The sequence below is a fragment of the Opisthorchis viverrini genome (assembly GCF_000715545.1).
Source record: "Opisthorchis viverrini unplaced genomic scaffold opera_v5_11, whole genome shotgun sequence".
Lineage (NCBI taxonomy): Eukaryota > Metazoa > Platyhelminthes > Trematoda > Opisthorchiida > Opisthorchiidae > Opisthorchis > Opisthorchis viverrini.
In genome coordinates this window covers 1,923,670-1,943,164 of record NW_008751667.1, presented here as the reverse complement: position 1 = coordinate 1,943,164, position 19,495 = coordinate 1,923,670, and the positions used below count along the sequence as shown (strand labels likewise).

Here is a 19,495-nt window from a genome sequence, read left to right as displayed (position 1 = left end):
ATGAAAACTGTCTCTCCGTGCATGCACACTGGATTTCAAATTTCCAGTTTATAGTTGTACACTAGAAGATCTCCCCCCCCCCCCCGGGTTTTCATATCTATCCGAGTGAAAATCCTGCCGACCTGGAATATACAGACAACACTGTTCTCACTTTTGAGAAGAAACAGGGGGGCAAGCGTTATCAGAAACACTGACGGTAGGCATTCAATCAGTTAGAATGTGGTTTGCGCCTGCAATGCTCAAAGTCCTGCTCTGGAACGTACGGCCTTCAGACGCGCCTCCAGAATCTCAAGAAGGGACGTTGGAAGTTGTGGAACGGCATATGTACTCGTAACTCGCATTAGCTTTGACAGCAGCGTGACAGACAAAGTAAGTGCACAGATCTCAGAAGCCTGAATGCGCTTGTCAATTTGGGCCACTTGTAGCTTCAAAAAGGCATATCACTGGGTCCCACAGCAGGCCTGAATCAGACTACACTGTGGACTGTATCGTTTTGGGGCCGTGAGACTTGGCACTTTCGGGGAAGATGCCTGAGACATATTTAGGTCTCTGACTACCAGTGTCTCAAAACCATGGCTGGGACCAATGAATTCGCAGTAAGTTGATCACAGATGGGTTTTTAGTGAAGCGAATGGTACTTTCCTCTACTGGAAGCTAAGATGCCTGGGCCATATGTAACGTCTGCCGAGTTACCAATTTCCGATTCGAAGTGAGGGGAACGCAGAGGTGGACAGAATATGACATGGGAGAAGGGAATGAAGAATGTCACAGAAAGTTTGGGTACTGTTGGAGCTGTCGGATTTTCGGGATGGGATCCGCTTGCCCTCTCCGTACTTGGCTTTGGACATTGTACGTCTAGACAAAGTTCATGCTGTCAGTCTTTATTAGGACAATTTGACTTAGTACTGGGGGCGTAGGCACCTTGGATGTTTGTGATATGCTAGTCACAGGTCTCTCTTTCTCTCCCATTCGTTCTTCTTCCCATTGTAAAGCCTTATCCAAATAAATTGAAGCGGATGTGTGAAACAGCAGAGTTTTCACCTGGTTCTACTGTCGATGGTGATACTACACACATTCGTTTGATTCAGCTATACTCACCTTAGAAATCGGAAGAAGAAACTCTATAGAAAGGATGTTACTTTCCGACCGTATCCTTAGCACATCCCGAGCCAGAATACCCGAGAAAACGTGGCCAGTAGACATCTTGCCCTATTAGTTGACAGACTCTTTCAAAATTTGGTTCATACGACTGACGTTTGCTCATAATTTTGGGTAATCTTTGCACGTCTGCCCTGAGGATGTATTCAACCATCCGGGAAAACATCCAGCACCATCGACTGCAATGGCTCGGTCATGTGCTACGCATGCCGAAACACCGTCTACCGAGACGAGTGTTGTTCTCCGTGCCTCCTTCAGGATGGCGCGAATCGCGAAGTGAACAGCACATGACTTGGCAGAAAGGCGTGAAAGACATCACGAGGAATTTGGGTGTTGTTGGTGTTGTACGCCTTCCAGGATGGCGTCCCCGTGACCCCGTCTGGAGGCGTTGCAAGAAATGGCGGCTAATCGATATCAGTGGCGTCCATGTTGTCAGAACCTTATAGTTGTACGGCAGTGAAGCATCAGTACCAACAATGACCTTGCTGTCTTTGATGACGATGATGATGCGTCTAGCTTATGCATAAGGAAAAGTTGCCTGGCTCTCATAATCGGTATGTCGTGTTCTCACATGGCGACTTAAAATTTGAATTTTGACGGTTTTTCCGTCCGTCCGTTTACAACTTCGGTGTGCGACGCCTAATTAGACTGGGAAGTGCTCAAACTAGTTCACTACCCGAAGAACTGCCTTGTACTATTACTATTACTATTACTATATTATCATTTATTTTTGAAGAGCATGGTCACAAACATAAAAAGTGAATTCAAGCAATGAATGCGAAAGAGTAACAGGAGAATATGGGAGAAAAGAGAGAAATGTTCCGTTCGAAATCATGCCAAGGACGATGTCAGTCTGATGAGGTGAATCCCAAAGTATGTAAAGATTTTGGTATGGGAACACGCGTCTAAAGACCAACTATTACTATTACTATTACCATTACTATTACTATTACTACAGAGCATTACAGTTCAGCCGATGGCCGATAATAAAAACAAGTATTGACATGAAAACTGGATTGTAGCACTTGTAAACCGCTATTTTTTATGCTCAGTATCATCTTCCTTTCCCCTATCAATATCAGTCACATCACTGTACAAAAGTTTGTTTTACTGAAACACAACCGCAACCGCCTGCTTTTTGGGTCCAACGTGACTTTGGAACTTTTGTTGAGTGACTGTTGCAGTTCAGCCGATGGCCGATAATAAAAACAAGTATTGACATGAAAACTGGATTGTAGCACTTGTAAACCGCTATTTTTTATGCTCAGTATCATCTTCCTTTCCCCTATCAATATCAGTCACATCACTGTACAAAAGTTTGTTTTACTGAAACACAACCGCAACCGCCTGCTTTTTGGGTCCAACGTGACTTTGGAACTTTTGTTGAGTGACTGTTGTTGTAACTGCCGGTTGGCTAGAATTGGCTGCTACTAACTCTAAACGCGAACATAAATTTTGGCTACAAACGCTGGACTAATCTATTCACATCTGTGGATTAATATTGCGATCCCCGGAGATTTGGAATACCTGGAAGGTAGAACTTCTCTTGGTGTGATGGTTCAACGGAATACGGAACTTCAGAATCTCCTATATTGAACTGTGAGTCGAGATTTACTTGGATTTTCCTCCTTGTGACTTTGTATCTGGCTTACATTGGTAATTTGTTCTGTTCACTAGAGACTCCTTCGAGCCGTTAACCACTACAGGAGGATAGCGCTCCGAGGCAGCCTTGGATAGCTCGAAGTTCAATGGGTCGATTTTACAATCTGTTTTTAAACAGCATGTTATGCTGTGTAGTGTGTTATGTCTATACAATGTGAAACATAGAGTACAATCAGTCAAAGAACATCACAAACAAGAGAGTCATCTGGGATTATGTAGGATCTCGCCTGAAAACCAACTTAATATGCAAATGAGCATAGCTCGCCAATTTCGTGTATTTCGGGTTCAAGCAGAACGTAAGGTTGAGGGAATTCGTCTACCTTATGGACCGGAACTGGGAGGGTGAAACCGGTCATGGACTGCCGAAGAGTTTTCAGTAACCTTATGAGTAGTGTGATACGACTAAATTACTCCCTTTGTTGTGCAAGCCAACCTGTTCCACACACAAGGTGACGAGATGTAGGGATAAGTCACTGACATGAAGCGGGGAAACCTGTATTAAGTGAAGGCAGTCTCTTTTTATGGAGTGCTTTATCAGTCCTGCGTGTCGGTGTTGAATGTCCCTTGTTCACCTTAGCAGGATTACCTCTTATGAAAATACGGTAGTATGGTTGAGTTATTCGAACTACTAATTACTTGCTGTCTGCGAATATGGGTCGCACTGAGGATACCAGCTATTTACTAATTCATCCAATCAATCCTGATGATTACCAAGTGAAGACTAGAAGATCCCTGAAAGTGACTTCACCTTCCGACAAAGCAATTCCAGAATCCCAAACACTGTAAAACGGTGGTGCTGGGCGGCGTTAGCCACATTCTTGTGTATTCCGCGTGACATTCGTCTGTTCGTTCACGAAAAAAGAGGATGTGGGTGATTCGGTGTTCGAGAGTCCCTTGACGTAGTTCTCGGAGGACTGTTGAATCCCAAAACCGAAGCACTTCCATTGTGGCCGGCTAACAACTTCTGCACTAGCCGGCAGTCAGAAGTGTTTGATGCAAAAGTTCTCGCGTGAATATTCGCGGCATCTCTGCGCATACTAATTGTTATTTGGAGGAAGCATACGTGCACACAATCAAGGCTAATCTGATGATACCCGGCCAATGCACGAATGGTAGTCGTTTCAGCTTGTTGGCCTAATTTTTCTAGTAGCGAGATAGCTCAGTGGTTAGAGGGCGCGAATTTACTGACCAGAAAGCGGTCCGTGGTTCGAACCCGACCCATCTGCATCTCAACTGCGCCTGTTTAGGGTTGGGCAACCTGGCAGTATCCCAGCCCTCGTGCTTCCATCTGGTGGCATGGTGGTTAGGCACCGAAAGGACATTACAGCTGAAGGTTTTTTCTTTTTTTTTCTAGTAAGCGAATAGTGGTGCTCTCACTATTAGAGTGCGATCAGCCACACCTTTCTACACTTCGTGAAACAGCAGAGATGAATTTGCCGTAGTGGTCTGGCTTTTTTTAAGATACGCAATCAATTAGAAACAGTATTTTTGCAAGCAGTTTCTTCTTCCATCATGAGATGAACTGGGTTACGGATTGAATGAGGTGTAGAAAAAGCTGATTTATCAGTACTGTTCCCATGCTAGCAAGTGTCATTGGCGCGCTCAGATACATTGTCGGAGGACTGCCTTCCCGCTGACATAGGGCCTTCAGATACTACTAAGCAGCACTGGGCGTTTGCTTCTGGAGTGTAAAACACAATCGCTTTCAAAGAAATATGCGGCAAACTAATAATAATGAAATAATTGTTTAGCTGCAGTACCCCTTCGGTGCCTAGCTGCCATGCCACCCGAAGGGAGCACGAAGGCTGAGCTACTGTCAGGCTGTCTAGTGGTCGAGATGTTGAAAATTGGTTTCGAACCACAGACCTTCCCGTCGGTAAGTTCGTTCCATCGAGCTAAGGCTAGGAGACAGGAGGCCACGGACACCAGTATCACAATTTGTGAGTTGGTTTCAAACTGATATTTTGACTGGAAACTTCTCCGGTACTGTAGTAGCACTGTTGGTAACTGGGGGGAATATTCTTTACTCAGGTTGTGATGACAGCAGTGAAATTACCCAGCTCCGCGGACAAACCAATGACTCTCACTACTAGGGTCTTCTCGATTTTCTACACACCAGAACACTGATCATTCCATGTCAGTAACCCGATCATCGTTGGTGGAGAAAAACTTACTGGTCAGTCTGATATTTTCCGTAGCTGTTTGTGGTAACTTTTGGGTAGACCGATGGTAAAGCGCTCCTTACCATAGGTGGTTTAGTTTCCACAGTAAGTCAGGTTTAACAGTTAACCAGTCAGTTAATCAGTTAATCAGTCATCATGATTAACGGATCAATACTTCTTAACCGGGTCACCAGTAACTCATACCGAGTTCAGCCTTCAAACGTAGCCCCCTTGAACGCTTTGAATTTCGGGGACCAATAGAACACCAGTGTGATATACAAGCAGTCCCACCACGGTCTAGTAATCACCAGCTCGATGCAACTGTTGGGCTTGCTGTGGTGGCCACAACGACCGTTTGGTCAGTTTCAAAAGACGCACCAAGGATGTTGCTGTCGCACTTTTACTTGTGTCTTGAACTACCATAATCACTGTACTCATCTGGAATGATCAGACTAAATTAAAGGGATGAAACAGCATACAGACCTCAAATAAGCCAAGCCTTCAGAGCAAAGACATAACGTCTAAAACGCAATTAAAAAAGAGGGATTGTGTGAGCAAACCGTCTGATCCGTGTCGATGATCGGTCAAGTTAAACACAGCTCTCGCCAAGCCCAAATTTTCTGACTAAGCCAATCAACCGGCAAACACGGGACATGCGGAAACGCATCGGAAGAATGCGAATTCCGGTAATGGTGTCCACCAGTACTCGTTCGCCGCACGTGAGTGTGTTGAGTTGTCCGTTTCAGAACCGGAATTGTAAGACTCATGTGCGACCTACCTTCAAGGGTGGAGACGCTGCATGATAATACAACTAATAGACTTCAACGTTCACTGCCGTTGATGGTAATCTAAACTTCGACAGAGCGATGGAACATGAGGCATGCAAGGTAAGCGTTTAGTTTGAGCTTCGAAAATGCGGTCTTGTCATCTGTATTTCTCAAGGCGCATGAAGAAATTGTGGAACACCTAGGTGAGGACAGTTCACTAAATGTCATATTTGAATGAACACTGGCCTCTCGTGAGTGGCATAAGACCATTGTTAAACAAAGATATTCCAACGTTCAAACCGAGTGCTTTCTTCATGCTTCTTGAGCCGTTGGAACATCTTCCGCTATGGTGAATAAATGCTGGTCAACTGGACGATAGCCTGCAATAGTAAGTTTATCGACAGTCGCGTTAATTCCTGAGCGCAATCATGAACCTGATACACTGGATGGAAAAAGGCAAGGCCGTAAGTCTTTGTTCCTCGGCTACACCAATGACTTTTACAGTGATCAATTCTACTCAAGTTGACCACATCAAAAGGCCTATGTCACTGTCTGATCATTTTAATTCCATACTGTTTTATCTGGTGTACTCAAATTAACTGATTTAAGGATCAAGACTCTTAGTTCATTCCAGTCATTCTGATGTACCACCTTCTTCTCAACTTGTTGCTTTCAGCCGGGGAATTCTCTTTCAATGTTGGTACAGTTCTTTGTCGTGCTAAAAACACCGTCTGGGATGAGAACCACCAGTGTGCAATCGCTTGTGCGCAACAAGTCCAGTGTAGTCCTCGAACTATTGCTAAGGTTTGGTCACTCCAGAAAGAGTACCATACTAACTATAGTAGTAAACTGTATGCTGAAAACACTGCGGTTGACTGCTATCAGTTTACTTTTGAACTGAACGGATGAACTTGATCCGTTTCTTTCAAAGTCGTTCGATCGAGCATTTTTCAATGTCCCTCTCTCATTTCAAATGAGTAACATCAAAACCTTTCTGCCTAATTTCCGCCTATTATTTATAATTGGGATATGCTCTTCGGAACTCTTGTTGGTAAGATTTGATCATTTAGATCATCAAGTGACCTCAAATGATCTCTTTACACCCGTACTATTTTCCCGAAACTTCGAAAGTTGCCTGCTCCCTCGAACACTTACCTACTAATTGGTTATTACATGTAGTCTTGGTGCTACATCGGGAGAGGTTGTTGATCTATCCGTCGAGCTTGACAATTTGCTTGAAAAAATCAATAACCAACCCTGAAGGACCCATATTTCAACCAATTGCCGGCATGTACTATCCTCAGCGGATCTCCGAAACGCGCCAAGATGCAGCAGAAAACCGAGGATGATGTTCGTAAACTATTTCATCAGCTAGTGTTTCTGTGGATTTTTAACATTCTGGAGTATTCGACAAAACACAATCGTTGCGCGTACCAATTTGGTTTTCACGGCAGACTCACCTGAATCTCAGCTGCATCTCTAGTTTTTCTGATGTTCTATACGATATTGAGCATATCTGTAATTATCCGAAACTATTTGAGTGCCCATTTTAAACGTTCAGTTTAAACATTTCTCAAACGCTGCAGTTCATAAACCCCTCACTTTAATCGACGTCTGGTGAATTTCACCTCAGCGCCCCATATTCTCCTTTAACACCTCTTTTATGGAATTACGGACAGCCTGGTTAAATCCAGCACAGCTAGTATTAATCATTTTTTGCGTTCAAATGAAGATGACGCCAACGACTCAAAACTAAGCATCAGCACTCCTTTAAATTAGGATAGAAGTGGCTAATCCTAGCGTCATTCTTCCCCTCACACCTTCCCACCCATTTCGCCGCTGTTCTTGCCCCGACTTCTACGATCGCTTTTTCACCGACAGTTCCAAGTGATCTATGGAGTTTCATGAAATGAGTGCTGTTTTAGCGACAATCCCTGCTAATCACACACAGAGTCACCATCTGTCCGAAAGAGCGACGTTTTCCATGCCTACAGCTGGACTGCGAAAATTCAGATATTGAGAAAAAACGAGTCAGCAGAAGGGATTTAAAACTTTCTTGATGGAGCGAAGTGCGTTGACCATTCCTGTACTTAACTAGAGACGCGCTTTCAGTTTCTACCCGAGTGTTGGTGTAGACATCGCTTACACATGAACCCCTTCATCGTTCCACCTTTTCTCTCCCTGTAATATGAATTTATTCACATCAACTGATATGAAAGCGAGGCATCACCATGTTGGGAGCAATGCTGATGGTGAGAAGTACGACAGAGAAATTAACATCAGTAGCGAGTGAGTGGGCTCCCATGGGACAAAAATGTGATCAAATAGTGTATTTACTCGTGGTTTGCTCTCTATATTGGCCATCACTATTTTTCTATCAAAATCTTCCAATCAGCATCTGACTTGGTTTAAGGTCGGAGCTAGTGGAAGTACGGTCTCGTAGACGCCATTCTCCTGCTACACAGAATGACCGAATTCAGCACATTCCACAAATTGCATGCGTCTGATGCATTCCTCGGCGGTGAGCCAGTTGACTGTCACAAACCATGAGGGCGGTGGCCTGTCGTGGTAATTGGTGCAGTGACAGATAGTCGGACCTAACACCAAAACTTCGGGTGAAGAAAGATACCTTCAAGAAAGTACAAAGGCTCGATGGTTAGAGTGCAAATTTGCTGACCAAAAGGTGGTCCATGGTTCGAGCCCACCCTATCCATCTTGACTCCCCCTGTCTAGGATTGGGCAACCTGGCAGTATCTCAGCCTTTGTGCTTCGTTTTGGATGCCACGGTAGTAGGGCCTTGAAAGGGTGTTACAACTGAACGATTATATAAGGATAGATTCCTGTGTAAGACATATTCTACTCTTTCCGTTCGGCGCTCGATGGAGCAACCCTTGTTGATTTGACTGAGGTCTTAAGGCCTAAAATTAACACAGAAGTTTTCACCTTCCACAGTAAAAACATGCTGCAGAGTTAACAGGATTAGTTTAGTAGCCATTCAGAAATCGGGATGAGGAAGTTTTATGAAAGTTCAAACTGTACATTTTATCGGAACTCGTTGGCTGAAACGCGGAAGTGTGAAACCCACCAGACAATTAGAGTCAGTATGTTTTTCGTTTCTGGGTCTATGATGGAGCAGAATGAGTAAAAATATTACACTTGCAATATGTTTACTGCTCACCTCTGACATCTCCCGATGATGCGTTCGACCCGTCATCTGGCGATAACATATTTCCACTTGACCCTCTAGAATGAGCTCTGAGCTGAAGTTCAGGGTCACTCGTTGTTTCGTTTGTATCCGGTTGACCTAACCGACCACATCCTTTCCACCGATCCTCTTCATCCATCCACCTTCCGAGAACTGATGATTCTGTTTCTTTCACAAGCCCGATTTGGCCGCAAACGTCGTGGTTCTCTCTGGTTGCATATTCAAGATTGAACTTGGGTTTAACTTCACAGTCCGTGGTATTCTCAGTACCCATGGTTCAAATGTGAACTTTCAGGTTAGATATTTAATCAAATCGACTACAGGCTAGTACGTGAGGGGGGAGAGGGGATAAAGGCATCCACTGGAAAAATACGACCAGTTTTCAGCGGAGGGGGTGGGAAAGAAATGACGAGCTGCTTGAGCCAATCAGAACAGCGTGAGGAAATGCAACTCTTTCCACCCCCGGAATTGAGTAGAAACTAATTTTCAATTGGTCAGAGTACACGTCAATAAAAGCCAAACCAGTCAGATTCAATGAGACCTACCCATCAGATGTGAGCAGTTTTCGGACACATCGGTTGAAAAGTGATCGGAAAACCTGTTATTCCTTCCATGGTCTTCTCAAAAGTGCCCAAAAGACTGATAAGCATATGAGCTGGGAACTGAAAACGTATGTACTGAAAATCGCGCGTGTTCGTAGATAGTTGCCGGTTTGTTTTCCCGACTTCACTTAGTTCGCCAGATTACTCCCCATAGTTTTGTGAAAATTATGACGTGGCTTCATCGCTTTTAAGAACCATACATATCTGTGAAAAATTGATTTATTTGCTGGTGTAACGGTGATACTACCGATGGGGAGGCATGCCAGTGGTATGTTTTGTTCTTGTAAATTCGTCTCTTGAAAAGGGAGATCTGTTGCGGAATTTGTGCAGTCGCTTTGTAGCATTTGCTTGGATTTGAGCAATGAATGATTGGGGTGAATAAAATTATCCAGGAAAGTTCAAGAAGACGCGTTCAGAAGAAGATGGATGTTCAGTTTTTGTAAATAAGATGCAAATGAGAGTTTTGCTTCCCTGTCCCATAGTCTGTAACTGGTCAGTTGACATTTTCTAATGAATAACTCCTCAGTGAATCCCTTTTTCCTTTCACCGGCATTAAATTAGCGAATTAAATGACCTTCTACCTAAAAATGTACTATTTTTAAAACTTTGTTACCCTGTTGTTCGACATTCAATAAATGATAATGTCTGGCAAATGGGTAACCCGTCATTTGAAAACGAGTAACTCGGTCGTTCGGTCACCTGGCCGAACACGAACAGCACTGCTGCAGACAAAGTCATTTTGTACAGCTCCATCTGGTTTACACTGCTACCGCCAGCCTTGGTTGGACGCTGTCCAGGAAGGCGTGGAGGACGTGTATGCACGTACGTGTTCTTGACATGTCTTGACATATCATAGGAACAAACCGATTGGACTTGTTTACAATGAACCAAAGATATCAGTCATCAGACATTTTAACAATGAATGCACGGGGTACCAAGCGGTGCTTTTTCGTTGGCAGGACTGGTTAACTATCATCATCATCATCATCATCATCATCATCATCATCATCATCATCATCATCATCATCATCATCATCATCATCATCATCATCATTATCATCATCATCAGCATCATAGCCGTCGACAGATGCAGCACTGGCAATCAAATGCCAGATATAGCTCTACAGTGATTTCTGCCGACAGTTTTTTGTCGATGCAGAACAGACTGAAAAGAGTGCACCAGACGAAACGCCATCCAGCTGATAGGTTCCAGGCGTGGATCAAGTAAACTTTGTGCCATGTGCTGAAGTTCGCATACAAGGAGGCTATTTGAAACGTGATTGGGTGGTGTCGGTCAGATAAGTCCATTCAAAATTATCACCTAATTGGTGTGTACAAAAGTTTTGTTCTGCGAACCAATCAACCTAACAGGTTTGAGAAGGCGATCGGTCAGTTAGTTCTGACACTATCAAACTCATCCATCAACCTCACTTGGTCTCTCACTTTGACCGCCAAACGAAAGGCCCGAAATCCGTACCTCGAAACCGAATATTACCAAACTGAGCCCCAGAAACTGGCCGCTTGTGATTCGCACCACCGATGCGAGTATGAGATGGAATAAACCCTAATAAAAATTCAAGGAAAAATAGTGTAGAAAAGACTTTGAGATCCAAAAAACAACTGATTTCTCTTGTATGCCTTCAGGACGCGTTCCTCATGTGAACAAACAGACAATTTGACAAAATACACTCAGTGAAGTATCAGATTCGTTCAAAAGGTGGGACTTTAGCCGAATAGCTCGTTTAGGATATTCTTCAAATGAATGTGGTGAACACAGATAACCTCATATCTGGAGACATGATATTCCAGACATCTAAATATATATTCTTGGCATATGACAGCGACTGGTTTCGCTCCTCGTGGAGCTCATCATTTCCTCGTAACAATTTCTGCAATTTTGGTTCAGCTGAAAACTTGAAGAATGCGCTCACTTAGTGAGGAGGAAAACGGTCGTGAGCTGTCGAAGAATTTTCAGCAACCTTGTGAGTAGCGTGTTACGTCTATGAAATGTATTGCGATATCCCGAATATCTTACCAAAGGAATCCTGAGGCGGCCTGATACAGCTCACTCATCTAAATAGAAAGGGAGAGGTATATAGCTGGATACAGATGAGTTTCCCGTCATAATCTAGCTTGTATGAGGATATGAGTACTTGAAGAGTTCAAAAAGAGAATAATGGGACCTCGGGGATTGCACCTATCTTATGAGGTCAAAGTGGAAGGGTAAAACCAACAAGGGGCTGCCGAGGAGATTTTAGCCCCATGACTGGCCTATGCTGCCAATAAATAACCAGTTTTCCCTAAAAATGACACCTTCCTTGTGGAGCTCGTTAACTTTACAATGGTCCAAAATTCCACAGGTGCGACATCTCCAAAATACGTATCCCCAACGGAACCACTCCTCTCGGACTATGTAGGGGTCTTTCTCAGAGGATATCATTTTGAATACACTCATTTGCAAGCCAATTTGGTTTTTCGAGAGACTCACCTAGAACCCAGCTGAATCTCTCGTTTGTGATGTGTCCAGGCAACTGAATGCGCTGCACCAGGCCCCCTCATGTTTCAGTCGCTACGTTATTCGAGATATCGCAACACGTGCATATCCTCGTAGTGTACTACTCATAAGGTTGCTGAAACTCCGTCGACAGCCCACGACCGGTTTCGCTCTTTTTGAGGCTCATCAGGTAGGCGCAGTCCCCGGGTTTCCGTCCTTTTGAAATCGAGAAACTTTAACCGCTGTTGCAGTAAACAAGGTCTTTTACAACCACTTATCTGGTCTTCGATGAGTAGTCACTGCTTTTTGTCCAACGGAACCACTCCTCATAGTCCAGCCAATCACAAGCTTGTTTGTTCTCAAACCAATCAGCCGACCTGTAATCCGGCGCTGAATTGAACTCATTCGAACCGTAAATGTCTTGGTTATGGATAGGAAAATTACACAAGGTCATTTTCAAATATATTCTTCTGTTTCTGTGTGACCCCATTTACCGAAAAGTCGCGAATTTAATGCCCAAATTTCCCGCATGCAATCCAACACATGTAAGAAAAATGTCAAAAAGAGTTGTTCAACAAACCAAAATGTTTCAACTGCACACCACATTTTATTGTCCATTTTAGCTGGAATTTCGAGCTAGGTGAGCACTTCGACCTCAAGGTGTGAAATAAAACCTTGCGGCAAATTACCGCCAGGGTACAATAAAATTTACGTGCGTTTGAACCGTTGTTGTCCTTCCGTTTCTGGCTGACCGAACAGCCCATTGCGGTTGATGGGCAATCGGTGTCAGCGAAGCTGGTTATCGCGGGATTTATATGACAGTTGTATGTGGCGCGTGGAGAAGAGATGTAACAAATTTTTATGGCCAGCACAAAACAGTTGGGGAACGTAATAAATTTCGGCAATAATCTGTAGATTCTAAAGTTGTATCGAAGCAAATGCACGGCTAGCCGAACAGAGGTGTTGAGCAGGCCCAAACTGACCGGATTTGATCCAACTTGGCGAAATATTTAAGCGAATTTCCTCCATATCGTGATTTTTCCAGAATTACCTTTCATGGTTGCGTAACACCCATTGTTAAAGCCTCCATGAGATTCCAGGAAAAATTGTTGATACAAAGGGGGGACACAAAATTGTTTGTGTTACTTGAGAAATGGTGCCATCCAAGATAAAGTCCTTTCAGTAGGCAAAATTTAGTCATCGATTGGACGACATTCATAGCCGTCAAACCAACACACAGAATCACTTCGTGGTATTGTATAGTTTAAACCGTTGGACTATTATTCCAGTCTCTAAAATCAACCGGAATTACATACTTGGATTAAATACTTGTCATAAGATACACGTCTCTTGGCTCAGGTGTTATGCGGGGTCTCCATGAAAATTGGCCGCTCAACCACTAATGTCTACTGATTTCTCCACAAAAACGATTAAGTAGTCTATCCAGTCAACTCATTGGCCAGATAACGGTGTGTTTTTCCACAGCACACAAAGGGACCGTTCCACCATAATGGAAGTGAAAGCACACCCTCGTATGTGCAAGTGTTCGGTTAAATTGAAGTTTGGTTTCTTCGTTTGCTTTCATTTTACGGTGGTAATATCTGGTTTGTTTGTGATTCCTTGTGTTGGAGTGGCTTGAGCTGACTCACTGGATAAGGCGCGAGCCTACTGACAGGAAGGCTTGTGGTTTGAACTTAACCCGACGTGTCCTGACGGTTTTTGTTTTGGACTTAATTAGCTTGACAGTATCTCAGCCCCCTAAAGCTTTCTTCGTTTACCAAAGCGGCTCGGCACCAAAAGTGTGTTATAGCCAAACGATTATTATTCCTTCGTATCGAATAGCACAACTCTGCTCCGGGAATGATTATTCAAGTGCGTTTAGAAATGAACTCGGCTTTCTCTCAGCAGTACGTATCCTTGACCGTGGAAGGATTCGAGCCCAGGGTTCAAACTAGTTGTACCTTACAATCACATCCGAAAAGGTGACCTGTTCCATGGTTCACCTATGGTTTACTTCGCAGAACCATCACACTCATTTTTTTTAAATCTACCGTATTTGTGATCCTTGGTTTGTTCGTTGAGCTGGGCAGTTTGACTGCAATCACCACCAATCCAGCTAACACCATCGGTGCGTTGTTAGGGGGCCTACTAGTGCGTCGCGGTGCACATTGCTCAGCTCAGCGAATAAACCAACGAACAGCGAGCGAAGGAAAAGGCCGACCTCAGAGTTCACGTGGTCATCGGCCAATCCGGACACAGTATAACAGAGCAACCAATGAACCAGCCCGACCAAACAGCTAATTGTGATCGAAGGTCAGCCTCGGCCAGCAGGATGTAAATTAACACACACGCAACGCAACTCAATGCACTACCCCCGCCCCACTACGCTCCCATTCAGGGACACGGGATTGTGTTCTCGCGTTTTGTCCGACAAATGCCTTGTTGTAGGACCAAAGTATGGTGCTTGACACGAGCATACAAATGAACACCCACAAAAGCTGGCGGTAGAACGTGGCAGTTTGTCTTTCAGGCGGAATTTGATAGTGGGGCTGGAGTTGAAGCTCAAACACAGATTAGTGGCCAAGTATGTCGCATCAAAAGAGTTTCTGAGCCCTCAGCCTCTGAGTCCTTTGAATGACAGCCTGATGTAGACAGTAGTTTTCTCAACTGAACACTTTGCAGATTGCACGGTCTTGAGTACGAATCATTGGTGGTATCCGTTCTGCAAGAATGTGCATCCCAAGAACTTTAGTTCCTCTTGTGAACGGTCGGATAAGTGTATCTTTATTGCTCTCTTAGTCAAACATTAAATTAGGTTACACTTTTGTTGCAATGGAACGAAGCTATCAAAATGAGTATACTGACCTTTCCACGTTTGCTTTCTGTGGACTTTGCGTTCTATGGTCCCGTCAGTCTTCTTTTTAACATTGACATCGAGGAAACTTGAATGTCCGTTCTGTTCTGATTCGATAGTAACCTTGATTGTGACTTCATTGAGTGCACTGGTAAGGATATTGGAATTCCCATCTCGGATCTTAAGGAACTCCTGTTCCTTTGTATCTACAATGTTCAGTTTACTTTCAACAAGCTAGAGACTCAAAAATTATACGCACTCATTGGACTGTATCGTTGCTACATGGGCGAAATTTTCGTAGTTGCCGACGAAACTATCAGCACAACAGTCGACATAAGCAGTTTCGCTTCAGTCTATACCGACATCAGTGGTATGTTGTTAAACAATGATTCGACGTCAACATGGAGTGCTTATCAACCTTCAAATCTCTAATCTGATCGACTAAGTCAAAACTGTCTTTTAGGCCGTGTGTCGACACTTCTCTCCTGATTGGTTCTAATAGACTCACAAGCCTGTTTGTAATGTACTACTCATAGGGTTGCTGAAAATCCATCGACCTTATGAGTAGTACATTACAAATATACATGTATCGCGATATTTCAAATATCGTAGCGACTGAAACATGAGACGACCTGGTGCAGCACATTCAGTTGCCTGAGAACATCATAAAAGAGAGACTCAGCTGGGTTCCAGGTGAGTCTCTCGAAAGAACCAAATTAGTTTGCAGATGAGTGTATATTCGCTAAAGACTGACAAGCCGTTTGACCAAACCATAATAAGGTGAATTAGACATATCGAGGACGAGGCCCGAGAGGTAGGCCCGGTTTGTGCACATTCGGGAGACCATAGATCCGAGGAACTGTTGTGCCAGTTTGACGGATACGATCGAAAGTATTGGTGTCAATGTTTCCGGATGGTTTAAGACGTCGTACTAGTATTATTATGGGTGACTAAACTGAATCCCAGCAGAATATCTCTTTCAGATTGTCATTCATCTGAATGTGGGCTGTCGAACGGTTTTCAGTAGTCTCCTCGTCTTGCTGCTCTCACCCAAAATTTTATGGTGTCAATTTTAGTAACCGAGTTAAGCAAGGTCCCACTGTGGTCGTCAATTTTCTATCAACTTTATGTTCTCTTTGTTCTCAACATTGGAGTAACCTCACGAATTTGAGAACTAAATCAGCTTTAACAGGGGGGCACTCTGAAAAACCTCAGGATATGGTCTTACACCTGTACTTACAGTAAAGAAACCATCTGAGTCGTGGGTAAACACCAAGTTAAATTTTTTTAATTAAGAGTACGTACAAATTGAAAGCTAAAATAAGCCGAATATGAATTTACAGACTAGGTCTACCTGATGAGTGCAGAGTAGGATGAAACTGGTGGTGGATTGTTCAGAGTTTACACTGGTTTTGTGAATAGCATTAAAACGTACTCCCAAGTGTAACATGAGGCATTCTGTGTGCGGCAAAGTCAGTCTAAAAGTACGCTAAACGAGTGGCCTCAGTGTCAGTTTGCAAATGAGTTTTGACCGCTCACTTTCGCTTTTTCAGGGTGGGGGCGATCGGCTAAAGCATATTTGGACTCCCTGTGTGTTCCACGTGAATCACAATCTAAGACTGAACTGAGGGTCTTGTGACGATTTAGGGGCAGGCCCACGAAGAGCATAGATTGATAAAGGCATAGAGTAGTGCAGGCAGTCAACACCACTCTGTGAACAAACCAGTATTTCTGATCTACGTGAATCTTTTTCTGCATGATGTGGACGTTAATTAACTTGAAAGTCCATTTGTTAACTGCTATTAGAGCTCCCTAGACTGGTCTGTTCGAAATGATTTTTATACTCAAAATAAATCGCTTTTTGAAGAGGCACTTATCTCGTTAACCCAAAATGTGTGAAAAAATGTACGAACACAGTTTTGACAACTTCATTGTCATCACTGGCAGCACGGCGTTCGTGTTCAGCACTGATGCTTCGCTGTCCTGCAACTGTGATTTAGTTGAAAGCCTTATTGTGGAGTACACACTTGAGCTGAACGGGGAAAGGACTTGGTGCTAGCTCACTATACTCACTCCGAGGTGTCTACAACTCCAGACAAGAACTTCACTGACATCAATTAGAAACTCACAGGTCGAGTTAATTGCCATCCACTATTGGGTAGTTTATCTCACTTATGTAGACCACATATCATCATCACGATCGCCAGGCGCTGTGGAATAACATAGCATACGCATTATTTCCTCTAATGGATGTTGCCAACTCAGATTACATGTCGTCATATCGCCCAGATACTGGTCTTGTCGACGCTAGACTATCATCATCATCATCATCATCATCATCATCATCATCATCATCATCATCATCATCATCATCATCATCATCATCATCATCATCATCATCATCGAACGGGAGGAGAACACTATTGCTTTCGTTCTGTACAGCCATATAAGTTCATTTGTAATAAACCCAATAATGAAGAGCAGAACGAAACCGGGTAGCGAGGGGACCTGAGCCTACAACCCTAACAATTTGGGTAGAATATGATATGACCGCCACCAACATCGGTTAACCACCATATCGTTCGGTGTCTCCAGTCAAGCACAAGGAGACTGTATAAGCATGATTCTTCCGTGTGACTCAACAACCACTTGATCAAACGGGTGCTTTGTAAGTAAGTTTACGACGACCTTCTGTGACTGGAAGATGCAATAACTTCAATAATGTCCGAAAAACGACGGTTCTGACATTCTGAAAGGCCAGCTCATTTCTTCTGAATTTTCGGGACAACAAAGGATGGAAAACGGGTCGTTTGTTTCAGTGTTATTAGGTAGGAGCTATGAAAATCACGACGGTTACTCATTTGAACAAGACCCAAAAAATTCTGTGTCAAAAAGGTAGTCTTTTTAAAAAAAGCTTTTATCACTCATTTGAACATTTTTCTTTCAAATGCTTTGTTCCCTTGCGTACTTCTTCCGTTCTTCTTGGAAGAACGATGTGCTTGTTAGCGAATAACGATCTGCCAGTGGGCGAATCAAGTGGCGTCTTTTTATATGGGGTGGCGCACAGTTGATGAAAATGTAGTACACAAGGATGATGCATACCATCAGGATCACAAGACACATTTTCCAGATTTCCAGTTCACCAACGGAGGCGCCGTCATCTTCCAAGTGCCTGTTGCGAGAAACAACAAGCCGTTTGACCAAACCATAATAAGGTGAATTAGACATATCGAGGACGAGGCCCGAGAGGTAGGCCCGGTTTGTGCACATTCGGGAGACCATAGATGTAGTGGAATATAATAGTCAAATTCAATGCGCCAGTGACCACCAAACGCTCCTAGCTCAGCTAAATATGGGCTGTCGAAATAGCCCGTGATAACAGTTGTGATAAAGAGGAATTTCGTTTGTGAATTTTTCAATTTTTATTCAAAAAAGCCGAACCTATGTGAGAATCGCCACTTCAGAGCTTTTTCGGGAAGCTTGCTTAGCATGCCTGATAAAAACCATTTGTTATTGGTGAAGAGTTAAAGTGAGTAGGAGCTTCCTGTATGAAGTGGTTTTTGATATGATACAGTTTCACTTCTTTCAAACTACACTTATAGCTACCTTTCATCTAAAACGACAGGAGTAGAGGATTGGAGACTTCTGGCTATGGAATCAAGCGTGACAAATCCTGGGCGACCATCTCTGACATATGTAATTACTGAAAACTACACCAAATGCCTTTCGATCTGGAGCAAACTTAGCAGACTGACGCAGTCAGAGACAAGGCAATACCTCTGGCGACTTATTCTTGCTTGAATTCATTCGCTGACGTTAGCAGTGAGGTTATTTTGACTCCACAAAAACCATTATCCTTTCCAGTTATGTATCCGAGATAAGGCTCTAAATAATTGCAACTTCATCAGAGGTTGAAGGTTAATCCAGTCCCAGTTAGGCAGTTTATACAGGTATTTGTTTTAATTAATTCAAAACTGCGTCATTTTAAAGCTGGAAAAGTCCGAGCCTATTGTTTAGCATGGTGGTCTACTTCAGAAGAGTAAGCTAAGCGACTTACCACGATTTATGATGTGCAACTGTTTTTTGACGTATCCTGTGATTTTACTACTCGATATTTAGTGATTTCTGTAAGCAAAACCAGGTAAATGAACTTTTTCTCAGGTAAATTGCTTAAAATTTTGCAGTATAAGGTTATGATAATTAGTTTCAATCCACTGCGATCTTTAGAGTTGAGCAGCTACAAAAGCAGTACACAAATATCTGCACCAGAATGTGCACCACAGTTACCAAAACGACTAACCTTGACCCTTAGCCATCCCTTCTTTCACCGCTAGTTAGGTATAACCACAAAATTTATTTGGGAGAGATAACTCACCCTCGATGGATGAACTGATCATACTGCATCGGTTGCGCTGGTTTGGCCGCGTGCTGCGTATGTCAGCCGACCGACTTCCTCGAAGGGCTCTTTTCGCCCAACCATGTGAAGTGTGGATGAGAGCCAGAGGCGGTCAAACAATGACTTGGCAGCGAAGTATGAAAACCATTACCAGCAAACTCAGCTGCGCTGGTCACTGCCGTCTTCCTGGATGGG

The 19,495-nt window shown here is 43.5% G+C and overlaps 1 protein-coding gene across 1 annotated transcript in view; it reads right to left on the bottom strand.

The window, feature by feature from the left end:
• Positions 1 to 17,803: 17,803 nt before the first annotated feature.
• The window catches only part of T265_01067 (hypothetical protein), a gene marked incomplete at both ends in the record, with an annotated part of 10,162 nt that continues 8,470 nt past the window's right edge, over positions 17,804 to 19,495 (bottom strand). Inside the window, one exon of the mRNA XM_009165010.1 lies at positions 17,804 to 18,076. Within this exon, the coding sequence (XP_009163274.1) occupies positions 17,848 to 18,076 (229 nt within the window). The remainder of the gene's footprint in view (positions 18,077 to 19,495) is intronic.